Raw genomic sequence first — 18531 nt, 5'->3', positions numbered from 1 at the left:
CACTATGTTGGCCAGGCTGGTCTGGAACTCTTGGTCTCATGTGACCCGCCCACCTTGGCCTCCCAAAGGGTTGGGATTACTAGGTGTGAGCTACCAAACCTAGCTCTACTCACCCTTTTTAGAAGGCTTATGGCTACTTAGCTTACTTACATTTTATAATACAACTGATATTTGTACCAGGTTACATCTATGTTCTCATTCTAAGGCTACTGTTTTATTCTTTGTTACACTTAGATGCTAGCTAGAGTTTAGACAAGAAGTGCCCTCTAATCTCAAAGATAAAATGAGTCAAAATGCCACTGGAGGAATTTGTTTCTTGGGAACAAAAGGTGTCTTAGGAACATGTTCATTTTACACACCTGCTGCAGTTACTAGTAACAATAACCTTAGAAATCTTGTTTGTAAATCAAGGGGTCCAACTTCATTTAAAATGTTACTTGATGCTTAAACACAAATACCCATTATCATACAGGAATAAATCTGAGTCAATAAAGGAAAAATAAATGTAAACCAAGTTTATTTTGCTTTTTAAGTAGTGTTCTTAAAGCACTACAGCTTGGTAAACAATGTAAATTAGTATAAGTCATCTCAAAAGCCAGAGTTGTTTTGTTTTGTTTTTTAATGAGTTGTTAAAAAGATGCAGCCTATTCTAACAGGATAAATATTTTTAACCATTTCACTTCGAGTTAATGAAGGCTCACAAATGAGCAACACTCCTCATTGAGGAAAACAAAAAGCTGTTGTCGACAAGCGACAGCACACACACACAAAAACAAAAAGAACTGTGTAAAAATAACTAACTGTGTTCCCATATTTTTGAAGTCGCTTTACAATGGGATGATATGCACATGATCTTGCTGCAATCTTGCCAAAGAGACTTTGTAATACATGTAGTCTAGACAAACGATTCAGTCCAAGAGGTGCTAACTTCAGACAATGCAGCACTATAATCCTTTAAACAACGCAATTTGTTTTACTCATTATCTTTTCTTCTAGACTGAAATAGACTAGAAAGAAAATGCTCCCTAATTAAAAACTGGTATTGTTTACAGGAAAAATTGTATAATTTTGCATTAGAATTACACGTTCAAATCGAATTTGCCTCCTCCCCCCAGCCCAGCTACAAAAATGGGCATGAAGTAAAATTTTTAAAAATGCCTTAATTTTCAACTTCATGCAAACTAAATAAAGATGACCAAAACAAAAGCTTAAACAATGGAAGGATATTTCACAGAAAATTTCTTATACAAAAAAACACATAAGAAAAAGGGCCACTAGGTGACATTTTAATTTACAAATTGGCATCATTTTGGTCGACAAATACCCACATGCTGTTTTCCTCTGCCAACAAGAGTTGCAGAGAAAAAAAGCATGAATTTGGATTTTAATCACACATTTCTTCTGGAATCTCATGTGGATTAAAGATGCCAGGGACAGACATTTGACGTTTATGTTTCTCTTCATCAGCCTGTCGTAGGGCTATTTCTCTTTCTTCCAAAAACAAATCAGAAGTGTCTTCACCTGCAAATTCCTGTGAAGACAGATAGTTGAAATGTCAACACAATAAACTTCAACTTGCAAAGAAAGAAATCACAGATGAGCAATTTTCTTTTTAGAGAAGGAATATAAATTATCCATAAACTGGCTGCGTTTTAAATTACAGAATAGTGATACAGTATAGTACATAGCTGAATGAACCAAACCTGTTAGCTGGGGGGAAAAAAGGCTACAAAAGAATCATGGGCCCCAGGCACAGTGGCTCTGCAGAGTGCCTGTAATCCCAACATTCTGGGAGGCAGAGACAGGAAGATCACTTGAGGTCAGGAGTTCGAGACCACACTGGCCAACATGGTGAAACCCTGTCATTACTAAAATTAAGCAGGCGTGGTGGCAGGCATCTGTAATCCCAGCTATTTGGGAGGCTGAGGCAGGAGAATCGCTTGAACCTGTGTGGCGGAGGTTACAGTAAGCCAAGATCACGCCACTGCTCTCCAGCCTGGGTGGTAAGAGCGAGACTGTCTCAAAAAGAAAAAAAAAAAAAAAAATCATGGTGTGATGCCATACAGTAAATATTCTTCAATGTGATTATGTGTTGTATGCTTCTACCAAAGAATCTCATGCGTCCCATCCCCTAAGTATATACACCTACTATGTATTCACACAAATTTTTGTTCTTTTTGTGACAGTCTTGTTTTATAGCCCCAGCACACTATCTCAACCTTTGCCTCTAAGGCACAAGCAATTCTCCTGCCTTAGCCTCCCCAGTAGCTGGGATTACAGGCATGCGCCACCACATCTGGCTCATCTTTTGCATTTTTAGTAGAGACAGGGTTTCACCATGTTACCCAGGTTGATCTCAAACTCCTGAACTCAGGCAATCCCAAAGTGCTGGGATTAGCAGGCATGAGCCACTGTGCCCAGACACTTTTTTCTCAGTTGAGAGGCAGTCTTGTTGTTGCCCAGGCTGGAGAGCAGTGTTACGATCTCAGCTCACTGAAACCTCTGCCTCCTGAGTAGCTGGGATTACAGGCGCCCACCACCAGACCTGGCTAATTTTTGTATTTTTAGTAGAGATGAGGTTTCACCATGTTGGCCAGGCTGATCTTCAACTCAATTGATCCGTCTGCCTCGGCCTCCCACAGTGCTGGGATTACAGGTGTGAGCCACCGCACCCAGCTAAAAATTCTTCATATGCCAAGACATCAAGAAAGATGTTTCTCTTAAGGCTAATGACTGTCATTAAATCAAGTTTAGTTATATTATTATTATTATTATTTAGTTATATTATATTATTATTATATTATTATTGTCTTCATAGCTATCAGGTAACTTCTTTTTTTTGAGATGGAGTCTCGCTCTGTCGCCCAGGCTGGAGTTCAGTGGCGTGATCTCGGCTCACTGCAACCTCCACCTCCCGGGTTCACACCCTTCTCCTGCCTCAGCCTCCTGAGTACCTGGGACTACAGGTGCCCGCCACCACACCTAGCTAATTTTTTGTATTTTTAGTAGAGGTTTCACCGTGTTAGCCAGGATGGTCTTGATCTCCTGACCTCATGATCCGTCCGTCTCGGCCTCCCAAAGTGCTGGGATTACAGGCGTGAGCCACCGCACCTGGCCTTTTTTTTTTTTTGAGATGGAGTTTCACTCTTGTCACCCAGGTTGGAGTACAATGACACAATCTCGGCTCACCGCAACCTCTGCCTCCTGGGTTCAAGCAATTCTCTTGCCTCAGCCTCTCAAGTAGCTGCGATTACAGCTGTGCACCACCGCGCCTGGCTAATTTTTGTATTATTAGTAGAGACAGGGGTTTCACCTTGTTGGCCACCCTAGTCTCAAACTCCCGACTTCAGGTGATCCACCCACCTTGGCCTCCCAAAGTGCTGGGATTACACGCATGAGCAACTGCACCAAGCCTAGGTAACTTTCATTAGTTTTTAAAAAAACTGGTTAATATTTTTACAGTTAAAGAAAATAAAACCTTTGTATTTTGGAGAAAATTAAGAGCTTACGAGACTAATTCTTTTTTTTTTTTTTGAGACGGAGTCTCACTCTGTCGCCCAGGCTGGAGTGCAGTGGCCGGATCTCAGCTCACTGCAAGCTCCGCCTCCCGGTTTACACCATTCTCCTGCCTCAGCCTCCCGAGTAGCTGGGACTACAGGCGCCCGCCACCTCGCCCGGCTAGTTTTTTGTATTTTTTTTTTTTAAGTAGAGACGGGGTTTCACCATGGTAGCCAGGATGGCCTCGATCTCCTGACCTCGTGATCCGCCCGTCTGGGCCTCCCAAAGTGCTCGGATTACAGGCTTGAGCCACCCCGCCCGGCCGAGACTAATTCTTATTCAACAATCATGGATAAACTATTCATCAGCTACTTAGGATTTCACAGTACTTCCACATTTCTTTAAAGCAATATGTTCAAAGAAAAACCCTTCCCAGAAGTATGAATAAAGCCCTGTATAACAGAAGACATTCTATCTAGCAACATTCATGGTTCTCTCAACTAGCAAAATTGCTATAAAATTATAAAAAGAACTACCAATGTTTTTCTTACCCAATATTCCATTATATATTTAAGAATTAATTACATTAGTAACCTAAAATTAATTACATTAGTAACAAGTTTATCCAAATAACATCTCAAACCCATCTATCCTTATTGGGCTTTAGTTTTTCACTCTATTACCAGTCTCAGGTTTTTTGATTAGAGAGACTGTATAAACGTATTCTCTTGAAACCCCATTCATTTGGCATGTCAAATCAAGTGATAAAAACTCTACAATGTAACAATTAAGTGGTCACATTTACCCCTAATATTTCTGCAAGAGCAAATAAATACATACCTTTATTTGAACTAGGAAATCTCTTAAATGTTCCTTGAAAGCAGGAATATCTTGATTTAAGCTGAAAAGCCCTGTCACAAAGAGCTTTACTTGAGCACTGCAAATCAAAACACAATTATTAAATAACAATTTTTTTGTTTTGTTTTGTTTTTGTTTTTTTTGTTTTGAGACAGAGTCTCGCTCTGTCGCCCAGGCTGGAGTGCAGTGGCTGGATCTCAGCTCACTGCAAGCTCCGCCTCCCAGGTTTACGCCATTCTCCTGCCTCAGCCTCCCAAGTAGCTGGGACTACAGGCGCCCGCCAACTCGCCCGGCTAGTTTTTTGTATTTTTTAGTAGAGACGGGGTTTCGCCGTGTTAGCTATGTTGGTCTCGATCTCCTGACCTCGCGATCCACCCGTCTCGGCCTCCCAAAGTGCTGGGATTACAGGCTTGAGCCACCGCGCCCGGCCTAAATAACAATTTTTTTTTTTCCCTGAGACAGTCTTGCTCTGTCACCAGGCTGGAGTACAGTGGCGCGATCTCAGCTCACTGTAATCTCTGCCTCCTGGGTTCAAGCCATTCTCCTGCCTCAGCCTCCCAATAATGGAGTTTTAAATCAAGTATTTTTTATTTTTATTTTTGAGACAAGAGTTTTGCTCGTTTATCAGGTTGGAGTGCAATGCCACAATCGCGGCTCACCGCAACCTCCGCCTCCTGGGTTGAAGCTATTCTCCTGCCTCAGCCTCCCGAGTAGCTGGGATTACAGGCATGCACCACTGTGCCCAGCTAATTTGTATTTTTCATAGAGACAGGGTTTCTCCATGTTGGTCAGGCTAATCCTGAACTCCTGACCTCAGGTGATCTGCCCGCCTAGGCCTCCCAAAGTGCCCGGATTACAGGCGTGAGCTACCGTGCCCAGTCTTTTTATTTTTATTTTTTATTTTTTTTGGAGACAGAGTCTCGCTCAGTCGCCCAGGTTGGATTGCAGTGGCAGGATCTCAGCTCACTGCAAGCTCCGCCTCCCGGGTTCACGCCATTCTCCTGCCTCAGCTTCCTGAGTAGCTGGGACTACAGGAACCCGCCAATATGACTGGCTAATTTTTTTGTATTTTTAGTAGAGATGGGGTTTCACTGTGTTAGCCAGGATGGTCTCGATCTCCTGACCTCGTGATCCGCCCATTTCGGCCTCCCAAAGTGCTGGGATTACAGGCGTGAGCCACCGCGCCCGGCCTATTTTTACTTTTTTTTTGAGACAAAGTCTTGCTCTGTTGTCCACGCTGGAGTGCAGTGGTGCGCTCTCGGCTCACTGCAACCTCTGCCTCCTGGGTTCAAGCAATTCTCTCCCTCAGCCTCCCAAGTAGCTGGGATTACAGGTGCCCGCCACCATGCCCGACTAATTTTTTTGTATTTTTAGTAGAGATGGGGTTTCACCATCTTGGCCAGGCTGGTCTTGAACGCCTGACCTTGTGATTCACCCACCTCAGCCTCCCAAAGTGCTGGGACTACAGGCATGAGCCACTGTGTGGCTTTTTTTTTTTTTTTTTTGCTTTTTTAAAGAGGCAGGGTCTTGCTCTGTCACCCGGGCTGGTGTGCAGTGGCGTGGTCATAGCTCACTGTAGTCTTAAACTCCAGGATCCAAACAACCCTCTCGCCTCAGCCTCTCAAGTAGCTGGACCTACAGATACACACCACCACATCTGACTCATTTTTTTGTAGAGACGGGATCTTGTTTTGTTGTCTAGATTGGTCTCCAACTCTTGGGCCCAAGCAATCCTCCCACCTTAGGCTTCCCAAAGTGCTGGGATTATAGGTGTGAGCCACTGTGCCCGACCAGGAACATTCTACGTTTATTAAAAGGCATATTTACTCTTGTAGGTGAGGGAAGGCCGACTTAAGGAGATTAGCCACATATTCCTGAAGAAAGATTTGGTTGTTAACTGGATTTCCAGGATTTAATGATGTACTTATTTTTCCTTCTTCAACCAAATTAAACATATATGCAAGAATTGATGCATGCATTGTTAAACCTGTTGATAAGAAGAAAATTATTAACTCCAAAATGTAATATAACCGTAGATCTCAGTGTTTTTTTTTTTTTTTTTTTTTTTTTTTTGAGACGGAGTCTCGCTCTGTCACCCAGGCTGGAGTGCAGTGGTACAATCTTAGTTCACTGCAACCTCTGCCTCCCGGATCCAGGCCATTCTCCTGCCTCAACCTCCTGAGTAGGTGGGATTGCAATCGCACGCCACCACGCCCGGCTAATTTTTTTTATAGACGGTTTCACCATGGTGGCCAGGCTGTTCTCGGACTCCTGACCTCATGATCTCCCCACCTCGACCTCCCAAAGTGCTGGGATTACAGGCATGAGCCATCGTGCCCGGCCGGCACTTAACATTTAAATCTTAAATGTATTAAATTCTTACCAGCAGTATGTGAAGTGTCTGTCACAACAGAAAAGATATGCTGGAGAATATCACAAAAATAAGTTTGATAAAAACTCTGAGCTGCAGCTTCTTCTTGTGCAACATTTTGTAAGAGTGTAAAAAGTATCTGTAAGCCTAAAAGACATAGAATACCAATGGAAAGTTACTACAGACTGACAGCACTCATGATAGTATTTAGCTCTTATCAAAGTATTCTGAATCTAACCCTATTCTCCCTTTTTTTGGGGATGATGACTAATAATTACTTACCTAAGGTTTCTAAAATTGATAATGGAGTACAACCATATCCAATGCTGGCTTACTTATAAATTATAATCTAAGTTATGTGAGAGCTAAACTATGAAGATGTAAAGGCATAAAGATCATATAATGGACTTTGGGGACTTGTGGGGAAGGGTGGGAGGGGGTGAGGGATAAGACTACACATAAGGTAGAGTTCATACTGCTCGGGTGATGGGTGCACCAAAATCTCAGAAATCACCATTAAAGAATGTATTCATGTAATCACCTGTTGCCCCAAAACTATTGAAATAAAAAAAAAAAAAAACTTGTGAATATTAAAAAAAAAAAAAAGCCTATGGAGAAAAATTATAATCTAAGTTACGACCATTACCACCCTTTCACCATTTCTGAAAGCTTAGCTGATTCTGTATGAACTTCTTCAACATCACTACTCAGTAGAAGTTGGTATTACATAAACCAATTATTACTAGGCCCCTCTCCCATAACTCAATTCTGCCTATGGACTCACCTGGAGTGCAGTGGAACAGTTGATTAAACTGCTTATAGGATTTTCTCAGATGTTCATGTATGTAATTCATGCATTCAAAACTCTGAACAAGTAATACCTTCCTATGTACAATTATATAACTATCTGTATTTGTATTTTTGGATTGACAGACAAATGAATAAAAGAACATCTTCTAAGTTTATTTACCCGTATCTGCGACATTCCTCATAGTATGTTTAAAGGCCCAAATGATGGAATCCAAAACAAGTTTAAACTGTGTAGGTGGAATAGCAAGGAATGCTGGGAAACAATGAGAATTGACAGCCTGAAGTAGTAAGAAAAAGTTCGTTCTGTGTTCAGGATATTCTTCAAAGTCCTAAAAATAAGTGGTAGAAACAAAATAATGTTTCAGTGTCTTCGCTGTGCTAGACAGGAGGGGAAAAGCAAGGCTTAATCCAGTAAAAATGTTTGGAGCTTTCAATAAACCACAGAAGATATAATGCCTCCTGAAAGGTAAACCCAAACAAAATACAATCCACCTCCCATGGAAAATGAAGCTGTTCCCTGTTACGCACATGAGTTATCAAATTTAAAGAGAAAGCTATCCTTATTAATAGAGAACTCATCAAAACCATTATTACCGTAACACTACTACTATCAACTTTTGTTTTTAATTTGAAACCCACCACTACAGATTACGAAAAAACTTAAGTTGCCGTGTGAATGTGTCCACTTACCATTTCTTTTATCTCTCGCTCTTTTTTTTTTTTTTTTTTTTTTTGGAGACAGAGTCTTGCTCTGTCGCCCAGGCTGGAGTGCAGTGGTGCAATTTCGGCTCACCGCAACATCCGCCTCCTGGGTTCAAGCAATTCTCCTGCCTCAGCCTCCCGAGTAGCTAATTTTTGTTTTTTAGTAGAGACGGGATTTCACCATGTTGATCAGGGTGGTCTTGAACTCCTGATCTCAGGTAATCCACCGGCCTCGGCCTCCCAACTGTTGGGATTACAGGCATGGGCCACCGCACCTGGCCATTTTTTTTTTTTGAGACGGAGTCTCGCTCTGTCGCCCAGGCTGGAGTGCAGTGGCCAGATCTCAGCTCACTGCAAGCTCCACCTCCCAGGTTTATGCCATTCTCCTGCCTCAGCCTCCCGAGTAGCTGGGACTACATGCGCCTGCCACCTCGCCCGGCTAGTTTTTTGTATTTTTTTAGTAGAGACGGGGTTTCACTGTGTTAGCCAGGATGGTCTCAATCTCCTGACCTCGTGATCCGCCCGTCTTGGCTTACCCAAAGTGCTGGGACTACAGGCTTGAGCCACCGCGCCCGGCCCATTTTTGTATTTTTTAATAGAGATGGGATTTTGCCATGTTGGCCAGGCTGGTCTTGAACTCCTGACCTCAGGTCATCTGCCTGCCTTGGCCTTCTGAAGTGCTGTGATGACAGGTGTTAGCCACCATGCCCAGCGTATTTTCTCTTGTTGATTAATACATTTTTCGGTTTCTTATAAGCATATACTACACTTTTATAATGAATCATGCAGACTTACTTTCTCATTTATTCAAATACAACTACGTTCATAAAAGGATGCCCCGACCTGCTATGAGGTTTCAATAAATGCTACATACCATGTGAATGTTAAAATCTATTTTCCACATTTACTTTTTACCAATCAAGATTCTGTGTAGTAAATTCTTCTTCTTTTTTAAGAAATGGTCTCACTCTGTTGCCCATGTTACAGTGCAGTAGCATGATCTCAGCGCACTGCCACGTTGAACTCCCAGGCTCAAGTAACCCTCCCACTTCAGTCTCACTGTCGCTCAGCCACTTCAGTAGCTGGGACTACAGGCACATGCCACCATGACTGGTTAATTTTTTAACTTTTTGTAGAGATGAAGTCTCACTATATTGCCCAGGTTGGTTTCAAACTCCTGGGAAGTAAGTTCTTGAAAACCAAAAAAGTATTTCCCTAATACACAAGTATAAATATTTAAGCTCCATGGCATTAAAATTACGTTATATCCATAGATAAACTTTAGCTTTCAAGAATTAAGGCTATCCGCCGGAATTTTCCCCTTACATAACTGAAATATTACACACCTTATTTATCATATTCAATGTGCATTCAAAAACAGCATCAAATATTTGAGGTATTTCAGCTGTTATATGTCCCCCTAACTTGTTGACAATTATGGCCATAGTACTAAGCACTTCTGGTTCTCTAGCAGCTGGGACATTTCTCTGATAATCAATGAGAACTGCATCCAACAGAGGGGGAACAAAATTTTCAGCTACCTGTTGAGGAGGGAAAAAAAAAAAAGTTATGTTTTAAATTAGGTACATGGTGACTATTTTAAACAACAAGGTTATTCGTGTCTGTAAGATGTAGCATGATCATCTACTGAAAATAGGAAAATCTTGTGTTTGTATTAGGTTTTCCTACGTTAAAACAGTTTTTAGCAAAAGAAAGCAGGAAATCACAATGGGTTGGGAAGTCTCATGGAAACAGTGTCATTCAAAACCTTTTTTTTTTTTTTTGTTTGAGACAGTCTCACTGTCACTCAGACCAGAGTGCAGCGGCAAATCTCTGCTCACTGCAACCTCCACCTCCCAGGTTTAAGCAATTCTTGTGCCTCAGTCTCCTGAGTAGCTGGGACTACAGGTATAGCACCAGGCCAAGCTACAAAACTCTTACAATAAAGAAAGTGAGGCTCAAAATTCAATTGGTGGCTCCAAGTTAGTGTGGCACAATCAGCATTCTATGTATAGCAAGTGAGCCCTCAATAATGTCTTTTCTTTTTTTTTTTTTTTTTTTAAGAGGGAGTCTCGCTCTGTCGCCCAGGCTGGAGTGCAGTGGTGCCATCTCAGCTCATTGCAAGCTCCACCTCCCAGGTTCATGCCATTTTCCTGCCTCAGCCTATCGAGTAGCTGGGACTACAGGCACCTGCCACCACGCCCAGCTAATTTTTTGTATTTTTAGTGGAGACAGGGTGTTTTACGAGGTTAGCCAGAGTGGTCTCCATCTCCTGACCTTATGATCTGCCCAACTCAGAATAATGTTTTAATCTAATGAATGCTAACTGTATTTTCACAAGCAGAAATAACATCAATCAATTACTCTTGGAAAATAAGAAAGATTATGGATTTGTATGATTTTTTTGAAACTGAATATTGCCGTGTTGCCTAAACTGGACTTGAAGAGCTGGGGCGATTCTCTTGCCTCAGCCTCCCTAGTGGTTGGGATTACAGGTGCATGCTACGATGCCCAGTAGGTTTTCATGATTCTAAGTAAACTGAGTTATACTTAATGTGTAACTTTTTTTTTTTTTTGAGACGGAGTCTCGCTGTGTTGCCCAGGCTAGAATGCAGTAGCGCAATCTCGGCTTACTGCAAGCTCCACCTCCTGGGTTTATGCCATTCTCCTGCCTCAGCCTCCCAAGTAACTGGGACTACAGGCGCCCGCCACCATACCCGGCTAACTTTTTGTATTTTTAGTAGAGACAGGGTTTCACCGTGTTAGCCAGGATGGTCTCGATCTCCTGACCTTGTGATCCACCCATCTTGGCCTCCCAAAGTGCTGGGATTATAGGCGTGAGCCACCGCGCCCGGCCAGTAACTTCTTGTTCTTTTTTTTTTTTTTTTTTTTTTTTTTGAGATGAAGTTTCGCATTTGTTGCCCAGACTGGAGTGCAATGGCGCGATCTAGGCTCACTGCCACCGCCTCCTGGGTTCAAGTGATTCTCCTGCCTCAGCCTCCTGACCTCAAGGAATCCACCCACCTCGGCCTCCCAAAATGCTGGGATTACGGGCATGAGCCACCACGACAAGCCAAGACAAGAAAAATAAATGTAATGTTTCATGTGAACAAATATTCCAAACTTTAACATTAATGTTACTTATAAAATATGATACCCCTTTGTATTATTCCCACTGTGCTCCTGACATGTGCCCAAGCTTCTTGTAAACTCCAAGCATCACAGTTCCTTCAATACATCTTACATTCTGCTTTCAAATTTTAAATACAGTTCTGATCACATAATACACATGTTCAGAACCTTTCGATATTTAGGTTAGCCAACTTAAGTATTCCATAAGAATTATATTCAGAACAAGTTTACTGAAAAGTATTTCCTTAACAAGAAACAATACTGAAATTCCAAAATTATTAAAATAACTAGCACACTTGTTAAAGAAAAACAAAACAAAACAAAAAACACTATTCCAAGTAGTAGTAGTAGTATCAGAATAGACTTTTTTGGAATCTCCCAAGGCTCAAGTGAATAAAAAGAATGAAACCATACAGTTAACACCTAAAAGTAATTCACAATTTTACAAGTTGAGGCATACGCAGCTGGTTTTTATTACTGAAAATGATTTCCTTTTCTGCAAATCATTTAAGAAAAAGAAAGAGTGTAAAAAAGACTTTCAAGCCTTTAATCTGGGAAGCAATCACTTTGCCAAAGGGGTAAAGTAATGACAACTTTGTAGCTCTAGTAATTGCTCCAAAAATCAAGAGGAATGCAAAAACTGCACCCATACTCCATTAACTAAATCCTCCTGACCTATCTATGGAAACATAAAATGACCCAATTTTCTTAGCTATCATGTTACAGATCACCACCCTTCGCTATTGATTAATAGCAGTTTCTTTTGAAGATGGAATATAGTATATTAACATTAAGGACTACAATAAATAAAATGCCATAAAATAACCACAAAGTTGATATGCTTTAAAAATTAGCAAAATGCACATAATAGAGTATAGCACATTCCATAAAACACAGCATCAACACTAAAAACCAAAAGCAAAGCATCTCCCACTTACCATCTGTGGATCATTCGATCGGCTCACCCAACCAGATATTAACTTTAAGGTTTCCCTTTTTACAGTACGCATACTTCTAATCAATGGTTGCTTTGTAACCATTTCACCTACAAAATAGAATCAAATGTAATCTAATTTTACCACTAAAATTATACAGCGGTACTCAGGTATACATTAGATGTAATTCCATTTTACCATTAAAAAGTTTAAAGCCAAAACTACACAAGATTTATTGGGAAAATAAGCTTTAAGACTAATTTTAAAAGGGAAAGGTACACATAACTATTTTAAATATGTCTAGGGTCATCTGGGAAATGGGAGGTCTGATTTAAATCTGTGAAAAATATCAAATGTTTGACTTGAGGCAGTAGAAGAGAAGTGTTTATACTGCATCGTATAAGAAATCAGAATCACCTACCATTAGCTTGGATAGCTGCAGAAATATTTTCACTGAGGCACTTGTATACATTAAGCATATCTAAATAAATTCTTCCAAGCTGAATTACAAAGGGGTGTCCAACAGCTTTGCAGGCTCTCACATTTGTCTTCAAAATGCTACCAAGCTGCTTGACTGTTTCAGGATCTTTCAGTATATCCACATTCTTGGAGGAAAAAAAGCAAATTCCATTTATCATTTAAGAATTATCCACATAATGGCCAGGTGAGGTGGCTCACACCTATAATCCCAGCACTTTGGGAGGCTGAGTCAGGCGCATCACCCTGAGGTCGGGAGTTCAAGACCAGCCTGACCAACATGGAGAAACCCTCTCTCTACTAAAAATACAAAATTAGCCAGGCATGGTGGTGCTTGTTTGTAATCCCAACTACTTGGAAGGCTGAGGCAGGAGAATTGCTTGAGCCTGGGAGGCAGAGGCTGCAGTGAGCCAAGATCATGCCATGGCACTACAGCCTGGGTACCAAGAGTGAAACTCCATCCCCCCCCCCCCAAAAAAAAATTATCCACATAATTACTAAAACAAAAGCCATTACACTTCCCTTACCCTAAATCATATTTATAATCCCAAATGGTAAAAACGAACACAAAAGCCTTTTTGTCCATATCTACTTAAGAATGAAGTAAAATATTTTTTGAGTCTCGTTTTTTCGCCCAGGCTGGAGTGCAGTGGCGTGATCTTGGCTCACTGCAAGTTCTGCCTCCTGGGTTTACGCCATTCTGTCTCAGCCTCCTGAGCACAGCTGGGACTTACAGGCCCCCGCTGTCACGCCCAGCTAATTGTTGTACTTTTAGTAGAGACGGAGTTTCACTGTGTTAGCCAGGATGGTCTGGAGCTCCTGACCTCGTGATCTGCCTGCCTCGGCCTCCCAAAGTGCTGGGATTACAGGCGTGAGCCACCGCGCCCGGCCCAGATTTTTTATTTTTTTGAGATGGAGTCTTGCTCTGTTGACTAGGCTAGAGTACAGTGGCTCGATCTCGGCTCACTGCAACCTCTGCCTCTTGGGTTCAAGTGATTCTCCTGCCTCAGCCTCCTGAGTAGCTGGGATTACAGGCATGTGCCACCAAGCCCGGCTAATTTCTGTATTTTTAGTAGAGATGGGGTTTCGCCATGCTGGCTACGCTGATCTCGAACTTCTGGCCTCAGGTGATCTGCCCACTTCAGCCTCCCAAAGTGCCAGGATTACAGGCGTGAGCCACCACACCTGGCCCAGATAATAAAATGTACAAAGCCACACATAAAAGCGCTTATGGATCACACATACATGTTTAAAGGCTTGAATTCAATATATTTGTAAGGAACATAGTCTTCTTAAATCCCATGAAAACTTTAAGAAAAAGTAGAATACTTACTTTGGTTGCCTGCTGGATTATACTATCCCACACTTGATTAGGGAGTAACATGTACTTTTCTATCAAGTGTTCTTGTACTGTTTGATCTGTTTGTGCACCAATCATGTACCCCACAGCTTCATAAAACGTATGAACCTATTTTAAGAAGCAGACATTTTAACTTTTATGTTCTTATACACCCTAATAAGGAAAACCACACACAAGCAATTCACAAAAATCTTGAAACTGATTTTGGCCCAGGTGCGGTGGATCACTCCTGTAATCCCAGTACTTTGAGAAGCTGAGGCAGGCCAATCACTTGAGGTCAGGAGTTGCAGACCAGCCTGACCAACGTGGTGAAATACCATCTCTTCTACAAATACAAAGAAATCAGCCAGGCGTGGTGGCAAAGTGCCTGTAATTCCAGTTACTTGGGAGGCTTGAATTGCTTGAACCTGGGAGGCAGAGGTTGCAGTGAGCCGGGATTATACCACAGCACTCCAACCTGAGTGACAGAGGTAGACTCCATCTCAAAACAAAACAAACAAACAAACAAACAAACAAACAAACAAAACCCAAACCAGTCAGGCATGGTGGTGGCTTACGCCTGTAATCTCAGTACTTTGGGAGGCCGAGGCGGGCAGATCACAAGGTCAGGAGTTTGAGACCAGCCTGACCAACGTGGAAAAACCCCGTCTCTACTAAAAATGCAAAAGTCAGCTGGGCGTGGTGGCACGCACCTGTTCATCCCAGCCACTGAGGAGGAGAATCACTTAACCCCAGGAGGCTGCAGTGAGCAGAGATTGTGCCACTGCACTCCAGCCTGGACTCTATGATAGAGGGAGACTCCGTCACACACACACACACACCCCAAAAACAAAAACAAGAATCTGTCTCACTATGAAAATTTAATCAGGCTGGGCATCGTGGCTCACACATATAATTTTGGGAGGCTGAGGCTAGCGTATCGCTTGAAGCTAGGAGTTCAAGACAAGCCTGGGCAACTTGGCAAAACCCCACCTCTACCAAGGGGGGAGAAAAAGGCTAGCTGGATGTCAAGGCGGTGCATGCCTGTAGTCCCAGCTACCCATGAGGCTGAGGTGGGAGGATCACCTGAGCCTGGGAGTTCAAGGCTGCAGTGAACCGTAATCGTGCCACTGCACTTGAGCCTGGGCAACAGAGTAATACCCTGTTGTCAAGGAAAAAAGAAAGTTTAATCAGAAACACTTCTATTGGATCCAACAGTTGCCTTCCTATTTCCACTGATACATAGAGATTGATACGTTACTTTCTAAAAATAACATATGCTCAGTGCTTAACATACCTGTTGAGGCTGAAGATCACAAATAATAGTGTTAATGTTGTTCAAAATTTCATCAATAAATGGCATCACTTCTCCAACCTGAACCTGAACGAAATGCCTGCGGCATTTTTGGGCTATTTTAATGAAAGTATCACAAGCCATGTCCTGGACTCCATCATGGGTCTCTAACAAGACAAAAACATTCATTTATTTTGTTCAATAAAAATAAAAACAAAATATAGTAAAGAAAGAGATTTACCATGCATGAATTCGAACAGCTTGTTAACTACAGTCTTCAAAAATTTCCAGTGAGCTCTCAAAAATCGTGGATATTGACCTACTATGTACATGATATTTGATGCAATAATAGCTTTATTATCTTTGCCTCTTTTCTGTTCACATAATCCTAATAGATCCTGTAAATAAGACAAATTGGTATCATTTATTGTAACAACATAATACTTATTGAGCAATTCTAATTCATACCTATCCCTTGCATACCTTTATAACAGTAACAAGAAATCGTTTTTCATCCTCTTCATGCATTGCTCCACTAATGGAGCCTATTGCCCAACACAATGTATTCAAATTTTTCCATGACCACTCTGTACCATTCACTTGATTGTGAAGCTTCTCTGTCATTATTCTTTCTGTATCTACATAATCCAGATGAGTAAGATAAACTACAAAAAAAAATGGTTTCAAATGCAAATAATGAGCAAAGAGTTTTACCAATGAATAACAACACGTTTAGAAAATATTTAGAAACTACAGTACATTTTCTAAAATATATTTCCACCCCAGAATAAATGTATAAAGGTAAAGATTAACAGTATTTATTAACTTACCTAATGTTTCCCTCATATTCTTATACAAATTTATGGAATCTGTATCCTTCATGAATTCTCTCACAACTTCTCCTTGATCATTCTCTACAACCAATACTTCCTCTGGTTTAGCCATTCGACTAACCATTAATAAACGGACCTATATTCAACAATCAATCAATCAAGAAAAAATCATTAGATCATTGAAATCATTAGTGTAGAAGCTTAGTTAAAAACAAACAAAACCAAAAAAACCCACAGGCCAGCCATGTGTAGGGATTCATGCCTATAATTCTATTCCGGAGGCTTAGGCAGAAAGAATTGTGGCCAGGAATTTGAGAACAGCCTGAGCAACACAGCGACACCCAATCTCTAAAACAATAAAAATACTGGGACTTAAAGTACAACAGAAAAAACTATGAAGATATAAATAAAGTAAAACTTAAAAATTTAAAATTAGCTGGGGATGGTGGTGCATGCCTGCAACCAGTTACTTGGGATGCTGACGCAAGAGAATTGCTTCAGCCTAGGATTTCAAGATTGTAGTGAGCTATGACCATGCCACTGCACTCCAACCTGAGCCACAGAGCAAGACCCTGTCTCCAAAAGAAGAAAAATTTTTCACTGTAATTCTACAAAAATGGCTTTACAATTATTTAAGTGTGTATTAATGTGATTTTTTTCTTTTTTTTGAGACGGAGTCTCGCTCTGTCACCCAGGCTGGAGTGCAATGGCCGGATCTCAGGTCACTGCAAGCTCTGCCTCCCGGGTTTACGCCATTCTCCTGCCTCAGCCTCCCGAGTAGCTGGGACTACAGGCGCCAGTCACCACCACGCCCGGCTAGTTTTTTGTATTTTTTAGTAGAGACGGGGTTTCACCATGTTAGCCAGGATGGTCTCGATCTCCTGACCTCATGATCCGCCCATCTCGGCCTCCCAAAGTGCTGGGATTACAGGCTTGAGCCACCGCGCCCGGCGTGATTTTTTTTTAAGCCAACTTTTGTTACAGGAGTTTCCTATGTCTCATTTCTAGACTCTGGTTCAGTAGATTGGCAGGTGGTCAACAAATTTTGCCTAACAAAATCACAAGCAATGTTGATACTGAGAGAAGGACCACACTCTTGAGAACCAAGGTTCTAGACTCAACTCCTTTCATGTTCTAGTTTTCCATACTCATGGAGAAGTTGTTGGGTTCTCTTTTCGTAGCTAATTTAGATAGATTAGAAGTCTTTACATTCAGATCTCAAAACCACAGCAAGCAACAGGAAGAACACTCAACCAACCACTCTGTTACCTTGAATAACATGGGCAAATACAGCTGTCTCCTGGGAGGCACATCAAAATGTTGACTTCCAGATAGCAACGGAGAGGCAGATGTAGAGAATGGACTCTCTCTATAGAGTTCAGCAGCCAAATGATTCCAGTATTCAAGACAAATTTTAAAGATTTCAGTTTCTTCTACTTCAGATACCAACAACATATAATGAAGGGCCTACAGAGAAGACCAAAACTATTAAAATAGTTCTTAAACATTACCAACTTCAAATTGCTTTTCACTTGTTACACCTTAAGGGAAAATAAAAATTCATGTTTTATTCATCACAACTCAGATTTCAATACTTATCAAACAGACAGTAAACTCTGGAGTAACTGCTTCTTCTGACACGCCCTAAAGTACTTCAAAAATCTCTCACATAGTTTTTATCATGTCTCCTAATGGAATGACATTTATTTAAAAGGCCTTAAGTGCCAATAGGCAAGTGGTATCAACAACACAAATGCACCATGACAGAGAAGAGAACAAACAAAATACTGAATATTCATACAATGAAAATATTACTCAGCCATGATAAAAAGTGAGGTATTGATACAGGTTACAACATGGAAGAACACTGAAAACACAATGCCAAATAAAAGAAACCAGACACAAACAGGTCACATGTATGATTCCCTTTATATGGTATAATCAGAATAGATACATCTACAGAGACAGAAACCAAAATAATGGTTGCCAGAAGTTGGGGAGAGAACAAAGGAGAAAGTGACTGTTTTATAGGTAAAGGGTCACCTTTGGGTGATGAAAATGTTTTGGATCTAGGTATTAATGGTGCTGTAACACTGTATATATACTAATACACCACTGAATTGTGTGTGTGTATATATATTTATTTATATATATATATATATGTATATATATATTTTCTTCCTTCAGACAGAATCTTGCTCTGTCACCCAGGCTGGAGTGCAGTACTGTGATCTTGGCTCACTGCAACCTCAGTCTCCTGGGCTCAAGCAATTCTCGTGCCT

The 18531-nt window shown here is 41.2% G+C and overlaps 1 protein-coding gene across 2 annotated transcripts in view; it reads right to left on the bottom strand.

The window, feature by feature from the left end:
• Nucleotides 1-500: 500 nt before the first annotated feature.
• XPO1 (exportin 1) overlaps nt 501-18531 on the bottom strand; it is a 61862-nt gene continuing 43831 nt past the window's right edge. Inside the window, exons 12-25 of one of the 2 annotated variants that reach the window (XM_030921007.1) lie at nt 17519-17716; nt 16247-16385; nt 15900-16081; nt 15658-15814; nt 15420-15583; nt 14117-14251; nt 12728-12911; nt 12310-12416; nt 9586-9780; nt 7698-7866; nt 6740-6874; nt 6184-6343; nt 4339-4435; nt 501-1531 (exon numbers count right to left, since the gene is read on the bottom strand). In XM_030921007.1, coding sequence (XP_030776867.1) covers nt 1385-1531; nt 4339-4435; nt 6184-6343; nt 6740-6874; nt 7698-7866; nt 9586-9780; nt 12310-12416; nt 12728-12911; nt 14117-14251; nt 15420-15583; nt 15658-15814; nt 15900-16081; nt 16247-16385; nt 17519-17716 — 2169 coding nt within the window. In that variant the 3' untranslated portion in view covers nt 501-1384. The remainder of the gene's footprint in view (nt 1532-4338; nt 4436-6183; nt 6344-6739; nt 6875-7697; nt 7867-9585; nt 9781-12309; nt 12417-12727; nt 12912-14116; nt 14252-15419; nt 15584-15657; nt 15815-15899; nt 16082-16246; nt 16386-17518; nt 17717-18531) is intronic. The other variant, XM_030921008.1, reaches the window with a different exon arrangement.

Source organism: Rhinopithecus roxellana, chromosome 17 (assembly GCF_007565055.1).
Source record: "Rhinopithecus roxellana isolate Shanxi Qingling chromosome 17, ASM756505v1, whole genome shotgun sequence".
Taxonomy (NCBI): Eukaryota; Metazoa; Chordata; class Mammalia; order Primates; family Cercopithecidae; genus Rhinopithecus; species Rhinopithecus roxellana.
Note: the sequence above shows the minus strand (reverse complement) of the source record. Positions and strands in the feature narration are given on the sequence as shown.